At 40.5% G+C, this 8,496-nt stretch overlaps 1 protein-coding gene across 2 annotated transcripts in view; it reads right to left on the reverse strand.

The window, feature by feature from the left end:
* Positions 1 to 8,496, reverse strand: part of GLRA3 (glycine receptor alpha 3) — a 134,809-nt gene that overhangs the window by 86,626 nt on the left and 39,687 nt on the right. For both annotated transcript variants that reach the window (XM_014456790.2, XM_006081906.3), the window contains exon 3: positions 5,699 to 5,766. In XM_014456790.2, coding sequence (XP_014312276.1) covers positions 5,699 to 5,766 — 68 coding nt within the window. The remainder of the gene's footprint in view (positions 1 to 5,698; positions 5,767 to 8,496) is intronic.

Here is an 8,496-nt window from a genome sequence, read left to right on the forward strand (position 1 = left end):
CAAGTTATGACTAATGCCAATCATCTTACAGAACACAATTCCCCATCTTGCTGCCCATTTTCTCAGTAGAGCTTGAAATTACATTTTGGAGTGTATTCTTTCAGAAAAGCAAATTCTCGGAGGAAAAGGTGCAGGATGATAAATTCCATGAAGATGAGCACCATTGCTAGGAACCATTCACAATAATCAGATCATTTCTGTGTCATGGTAGGTGGCCAACAAACATGCTTAATTGATCTGCTAACAGTTGATGCTATATCCTGTCTTCCTCTTGAGAGGACCACGTGCAGATAACAATCACTTGGCATGACACACTAGCTTTACAGAAGGTAGAAAGAGGAAGGTCACACTAAGTGACATATGTCTTTGACACTATAATCAGCCCTATAATCTCCCTCATTTTTTTTCCAACTCAAATGTTTCAAATACCTAAACAAAATACAATTAACCTTTCAATCAACTTAGCTAGAACGAAAGAAAACTCTACATAGGCACATGGACCAATAAAGAAGAGAAGATACAGAAATATGTGCCTGACAACTCCCTCCTCCGCAGACACTTTTCTTCCTGTTGTCATCAGCATCCATTTCTCCTCGGCACTTTCCCCCCATAGAACTGGAAATATGAGTTTACACATCTCGTTTGTTTTAATGACACCATGACACCGCAGCACAAGTAAACAATTGTATTCTTTGTGATATGCTTGATAAGAAATTGCACCTGTGTGAACAGGATCTGCAGAGTTTCTTTTTGAGAGCCAGAGATTAAAAAGATGGCCCCGGGGACAACTGCACCAGGCAGAGATTTATTCACCTTTTTGATGGGGTCACCAGGATGTGTAACCTTCATGCATACCTGTCTTTCTGCAACCTTTCCCATAAATATGCCCTGTTTCTGATTCATGCTTATAAGGATAGTTCAGAACACATTCAGACAGCCAGCCGCCAGTTACTCATGCTTGAAATTAAAAAATCTTCCAGACCAATGTCATCGTTTTATTTGGCTAGGCTTTACCTATTACTCAAAGTAAGAAAAATAAGACAGTGGGCAAAGATCTTAACAGACATAATCTTACTATTAAAAGGATAGCAGGATGCTTTCAGGCTATTCTAAAAGGAAGTGGAATAGCATCCATCTCATCATCTGCTACATTAACAAGATTGAATCTAGAAATATGAATTACGCAGGAATAGTCCCTGAACACTATTATGGCACTCACAAAATGAATGCACTTTTACAAGAACTTAAACTCAATGGTAATAGATACAATGGACCAACTTATTTTGGGGAAAGGTTACAAAAGGACAGAAAAGATGGACTTCCCTTTAAATTACACACATTTCCTTTCAATTATTAAAAAAAAAAAGCCATTACTGTAAAATCTAGTTGATACCTGAAATAATTGCATCTTAATATTTTTTATTTTTAAACATTATTCTTCGAAGATCATAAGCACTGTATAATAGTTCTAATTTCTTATCTTAGAGAACTATCCATACAAAATTTTAGCACTTTTAATGAATTTATCTCTCTATCAATTTAGCTAAAAGAGCAAACGCTTTTTGAGGAAATATTATAAAATTACATGTGGAGATTTGAATTAAAAAGCCAAGTCCATCTGGGCAATATTAACAATACTCATAAGATCGTACAATTAGATACTTAGCTCATATTTTAGAGACTGTGGCACCAATTTAAGACAGTGACCAGGACTCAGAACTGCGAAAACAGACCATATGACAAAGTAGGAAAAATAGAGTTTACCCACTTGTGTCAAGGACACAATAGCAAAGTTCTTTTTGGAAAAATATTCTTTGTTAGCCAGGATATGCATGTGTGTGTTTGTGTATTCCACAATATATACTTAAGAGCAACTTTGTTCTGAGAATTCTCCTTGTTGCTAATGTTTAGTGATGAACATATCAGAGTGGATTGCTGCTCTATGGAGCCTATAATTACAAAAAAATTAAATAAATGCCCATGGATTTAAACAAAGTATTTTTTAAAGATAGAACTTAAAGGTAAATTGGATTAAAATTATAGAATGTCAATGGAGTCTATTTGATAAATCAGTACAAGGAATTAAATGTTATCCTAACACAACCAAATAAAGTAGCATTAAAAAAAAAAAGCTTGTCATCATCATATATGCACCTATCATTTGTGTGGTAAATTGAAACACTGTAGAGTTTGAGCAATTCTATGAGCTCAAACCGACCCTCAGATACTCTCAACCAACCCCACCACACATTGCTGTATACAGGCACCTAAAACACTCTTATACCAAAATAGCTCACCTGTTTTTTATTTTTTTTATTTTAGAAAAGTACTTTATTCTAAGGGAACTGGTAGAAAGTAATGGTTCGATGAGAAAATATTGACTTAAGGCATATAGAAATGCAATTCTCTAATTCTTATTTGTAACAAGATGGAGATAGAAGATTCAGCCAATTTATCCATTTTTAAATAGTGCTATATATACACACCCAAACTACTACCTACACATATATGAGGTGTTTTTTTTAAATGAAACTTACAGAAATAGAGTTTATCCACTTGTGTCAAGGACACAATAGCAATAGTGGTAGACTAATGTATATGTCATAAAAAGCAGAGGCCCTCAGGAATCTGAGGATCTTTCAGATTTAATAAGGAAATCTGGCTATGTCTTCTCTTGTTTCCAACTCCCTTCCTCCACCCCACAAGGATAAGTAAGGCTGTAAACCTTTCTGACTATTGCCATCAAAAATATTTTGTGGAAATGATCTTGCAAAAGAAGAAGTATAAACATATTTTCCAGGTTTCCAGGATTGTACAGTGTATATAGTAGCAATTAAAATGAGAAAGTTGCCAGGGCTAGAAATAAAATTTGGAGAGTCTATATAGAAAAAAACAAGCCAGCAGAGATTCCTTTATCTTTACTACTAGAGGCCCGGTACATAAAATTCAGTCCCCTCAGCCCAGCCTGCACCCTCTCCAATCCAGGACCCCTCGGACATCCCTCTCACAATCCTGGACTGCTGGCTGCTAACTGCTCACCTGTCTGCCGGCCTGATTGCCCCTAACTGCCCTTCCTGCTGGCCTGGTCACCCCAAACTGGTCCCCCCACAGGCCTGGTCACCCCCAACTACCCCTCCCCCATTGGCCCGGTTACCCCTAACTGCCCCCCCCCCCCCCGCCGGCCTGGTCACCTCATGCAGCCTGCTGTTCGGTCATTTGGTAATCCCTCACTGCCCCCCCTGCAGGCCTGGTCACCCCACACAGCCTGCTATTCAGTCATCTGTCCAGTTGTTTCGGTCGTGACAGTCCCTGGCTTTTTATATATAAGGACTAGAGGCCCGGTGCACAAAAATTTGTGCACTTGGGAGGGTCCCTCAGCCCAGCTTGTGCCCTCTCGCAGTCTGGGAGCCTCCGGGGATGACCACCTGCTGGCTTAGGCCCGCTCCCTGGGGGTATTGGGCCTAAGCTGGAAGTCAGACATCCCTCTGGCAGCCCGGGAGCACTCAGGGGATGTCCACTTGCCAGCGGGGAGCAGGCCTAAGCTGCAGTCTGATATCCTTAGCGCTGCTGAGGAGGCGAGAGAGGCTCCCACCACCACCGCTGTACTGGCAGCCATCAGCCTGGCTTGTAGCTGAGCAGAGCTCCCTCTATGGGAGTGCACTGACCACCAGGGGGCAGCTCCTGCATTGAGCATATGCCCCCTGGTGGTCAGTGTGTGTCATAGTGACCAGTCATTCCCAGTCCTTCTGCTGTAAGGGTCAATTTGCATATTGCCCTTTTATTATATAGGAGTGCCTGGCCAGCCTGGGTGAGGGGCTGATGGCTGTTTGCAGGCTGGCCACAGCCCCTTCAGGGTGGGGGTTCCCGCTGGGGTGCCTGGCCAGCCTGGGTGAGGGGCTGATTGCCATTTTCAGACTGGCTAAGCCCCTCAACGGGGACCCTCACCCCATGAGGGTGTGGCCAGCCTGGGTGAGGGGCTGATGGCTGTTTGCAGGCTGGCCATGGCCCCCAGCCACCCAAGCTCCCAGTGGAGGCTGGCTGGAAGCAGATATCTGGGATTTATTTGTCTTCTATAATTGAAACTTTGTTGCCATGAGCGGAGGCCACAGCCGGCTCAGGGCAGGCGGGAAGCTTGGCTTCCTCCATCACTCAGGCAACCAAGCCTCCTGCTTGCTCCAGCTCCCTGGCTGCTGGCCACCATCTTGGTTGGGTTAATTTGCATATAGTCACTCTGATTGGCTGGTGGGCGTGGCTTGGGGTGTAGCGAAGGTACAGTCAATTAGCATCTTTGTCTTTTATCAGTGTAGATGATTTGGAGTGGTTATGACAATTGCAGGATATAAATTGGCCAGATATTCAACCAAATTCCAGAGGTCTGAAACAGAACTATAGTCACTTTAGGGTCAGAATTGCACCAGAACTACATGGTGCTTATACAAGCAAATACATGCATGTTCTCTGTGTTTGCACAAACACAGACACTCACATTAATGTTATATACTATAGTTAAAATAATTCTATATAATGCCCAAATATGTGAAGTCAGTTTTTTTTCCCCCACTGATACTTTCAATGTTTAAATAAAACCACAGAGATACTGTGAAATGGCTATATATTACCTACATGATGAAAAATCCATTTGTTTAGATGGTGCCTGAACAGTCTCTTCCTGTTGAGAGAGATGCTCTACACACACGCGCGCACACACACACACACACACCACTCCCCCACAAAATAATTTGTATATTAGATTACTTTTCCTTAGAAATTTGCTATCAAATCATTCTGAGATACAGAAAATGAGCATGAGCATAATTCTCTACTTAATGGTTTTGGAAGCTAATAAATCTTGAAGTATTTCATATCCTATTTTAGCTAAAATCAACTTTGAAAATTAATGCAAATTATACTTGTTAAATTTAGAAATGGAGTATAATTCTAGGTAATTTAAGAACCACCATACATACTTTCAATTTTAAAAAGTTGCCTGCTAGACACTTTTATAGATATGCAGTGATTCATGTGCCTATGTCTGCATTTTTATTTTAAAGTGCACAGTAAAGGCTACAAGGCAAAGAAGAGATACATGATCTCTAGAGAAAGTTATGAAATTCAAAACAGAATAAATATGTTCTATAATAATATATTTTTACTTTAATAATTATGTAAAATGTTCTCAATTACATGGTAATGAATTTTTTATTCAGCAAGTTTAGTTAAAGCATACACTATTGTTTGCAAAATATTTATGATGTTGGAGACAATACTATACTTATTTGAAAAAAGTAATTAAATAGAATACTTAAAACAATATTATGAATACATTTATAAGTATATAAAATAATTAAACATGAAATTGTTTATTGCTATGCTTCTATCTGGTTACTAAAAAGCATTGGAAAGGAATAAATAAGTCACATGATAGAATCTTATTTCTATTTTGAGATTTGGTATTTAATTCCTGAAGTGTGAAAAACCAATCTCGTTTTCACTTACATTTATTCTACAATATACCAACTCTAAATGAAACATTTTTACTTGCAGTTGATTACAATTTAATTACACCATTAATTTTATCCTTTAAAATCTCATTATGTTAATTTTGGCTATAAATTAAATAACATTAGCAGAAAAATTGCCATTAATGTGACTATCAATTACTTTGGTATGAAAGTTATTACAGAGGAAACATGCCTACCATGGTTGTCTCAGCAATAGAGCCAAAGCTGTTTATGAATATGTTGCATGTGACATTAACTGGAGGACCTGCAAAAAGAGATTACAACATAAGGACTATTTAGGTACTTATCCAAAATATTTTCAAATAACTTCATGCTTCTCATTAATAGTTTTTTTTAAAGAATATTTTAATATATGTATACACACAGATGCTTCAGATCGAAGGCACTCATTTTGTGAAATAATCTGGATCACAAATCACAGTTCCTGGTCTCCCTTGAACACTGATGCTGGTCAGTTGTTAACCTCTTTTGGTCTGTTTCCATGATGCAGATATCTCTAAAGGCTCTGTATGTTTAGTAAGTCCAACATCTGAGCCTCTAAAGAGGAGTTTCTACTGTTTTCCCACATATATGGACCATATTTTCCTGTTTCTTTGCATGTCATGTAGTTTCTATTTAAATTCTTTATTGTTTAAAGTATTAGATAAGTCTCCTTTTTCCCCCATTGACCTCTTCCGGACCACCCTCACTCCCCAGCACATGCCCTCCCCACCTCCCCTGTCTCTGTCCATTGGTTATGCTCATATGCATGCTGAATATCACATGATCTCACTCATTTGTGGATTATAATGAACAACATAAATTGATGAACAAAAATAGAACCAGAGTCATAGAAGCATCGAACAGACTGTCCAGCCTATGAGGGAAGGCGGGAGTTGAGGGGGTAAGAGATCAACCAAAGGACTTGTCACATACTTTTTCTTAAAAATGTGGGTACTTTAGAAAATATTTGTCAGTTCTGGAAACCAGACCTCCCGCTTCCACCAGACAGTGTTTTGTCATTGCTGGTGTTTCTTTTACTTTTTAAAAAAAATATATATATATTTCTTTATTGATTTCAGAGAGGAAGGGAGAAGGAAAGAGAGATAGAAACATCAATGATGAGAGAGAATCATTGATGCGCTGCCTCCTGCACACCCCCCAGTAGGGATCGAGCCCGCAACCCAGGCATGTGCCCTCGGCCGGAATCGAACCTGGGACCCTTCAGTCTGCAGGCCGACGCTCTATCCACCAAGCCAAGCCGGCCAGGGCTCTTTTACTTTTTTATAAAATATTTTTTAAATTGAGTTTTAGAGAGAGTGGGAGAGAGAGAAATATCAATGTGAGAGCAAAACATCAAAACATTAATCTGTTGCCTCCTGAACGCCCCCTACCGAGGACTGTGCCCTGACCACAATTGAACTGGCAACCTTTCCATGAATGGAGGACACCCAAATAACTGAGCCACACCAGCCAGGGCTGGTGTTTCTTATTGCTGTTTCTTGTTTAATGACTTACCTGGACTAATACTGTAAAGTCTGTATTCCCCTAGAATGTGCAGCCAATGAGTTACTGCTCCGTGAGTTTACTGGTCAACAAATGAGTCATCAGAGATTTCCTCAATGAATAAGTCTCCCACCCTTTGCCAAGGGACTTTGTGTTTGTTTGGAGGCATGTCTCTGATGTTCATGCTTTAGCCTTCACTTCCTGCTTGCACAGGGTCTCAGGACAGTCAGAGGTGAGAGACTGGGGTCCTCCCAGAACTTTCTGGAAACACATCCAGCCCTAACATGTGTGTAGCCAGCCTCTAGATCCACAAGAACATATCAGAACTTTTCAAAGCTGCCTATGGGCATATCATTCCCCAAATCTTCTAAATTTTTGTTCAGGTTCTTTTTTGCCCAACTTGTGATTTCCTATGATCGTTTTCCACAAATGCCCTGGTGATAGAATTTTCCCACTGAGGGAGTTCCCAGGTAAAATAAAATAAAGACAAGCCCTCTGAATGGGACTCTTGAGGAAGAGCCAGGAGGTCCAACACTAACATAGTTCTGGGGATGGACTTCCTGTGGAGCTCCAGATCTGGTCTGCCCTCTAAGAGCTGCCAGGCTGCTGGGCTTTACAGCTTCTGTGGTGGAGATGTGGCTGGTTTTCAAGGCTACTGGGTGTTGGGGGCCAGATGTAAGCTGGCAAGGTCCTTGCACCTGTAGGGGCTAGCAAGGCTGCCATCCTTACCCACACAGTTTTCCCAGACTTGTTTGGATGGCGTTTATCAGTAGAATAAGAGCAACATTTGTAGAGCCTTTCATAGCTTACCAAGAAGTCTGTAATTATTTACTGAGATATACCTGTACTGAGAACTTGTCCTTCTGCTGTGTCCTTCGCTTAGAGATTAAGAGAAACAAAGAATACATTCCTCTTGATAGACCTCCTATTCAGTGTGTTGTGTATAAATAGTATTGTGTGGCTAATAAAGTTGCTTCAATTCATCAAGAGAACTGGGGTCCTCCCGATCCCGCTTTCCTGTCTTTCTTTCTTTTCTCAATTCCCACCTCCCTGCCTCAGCCCGGCTCAACCCTGTCAGGCTGGCCCTGACAGATCTGGCGCCCGAACAGGGACTGAGGAACTGGAAAAAAGACGGTGAGGAACTCCTTTGGGCTTGGAGAGAGGACGGTGAGGAACTTCTCCGGATAAAGAGTGCACTCATTAAGGTAAGGGAGGAGCAATTTTTTGATAGTCGGAAGTAAAGCATGGGGCAATTAGAATCTAGAGAAAATGCTCTTTATGGGCAAATGTTAAAGTCTATGCTCAATAGTAAAGGAACTAAGGTTAATGACAAGCAAGTAGAAAATTTTTTAAAATTCATTCAGGAGGTCTGCATTTCCTTATCGAATTTAATACGGGATTACTTAGATCCCAGGCATGACCATAATCAATCATCTCTTTACCAGAAAAAAAGGAGAAGCAATCTAATCGCCGTCCCACGCAACGAAAA

Source organism: Myotis lucifugus, unplaced genomic scaffold (genome assembly GCF_000147115.1).
Source record: "Myotis lucifugus unplaced genomic scaffold, Myoluc2.0 scaffold_1, whole genome shotgun sequence".
Taxonomy (NCBI): Eukaryota; Metazoa; Chordata; class Mammalia; order Chiroptera; family Vespertilionidae; genus Myotis; species Myotis lucifugus.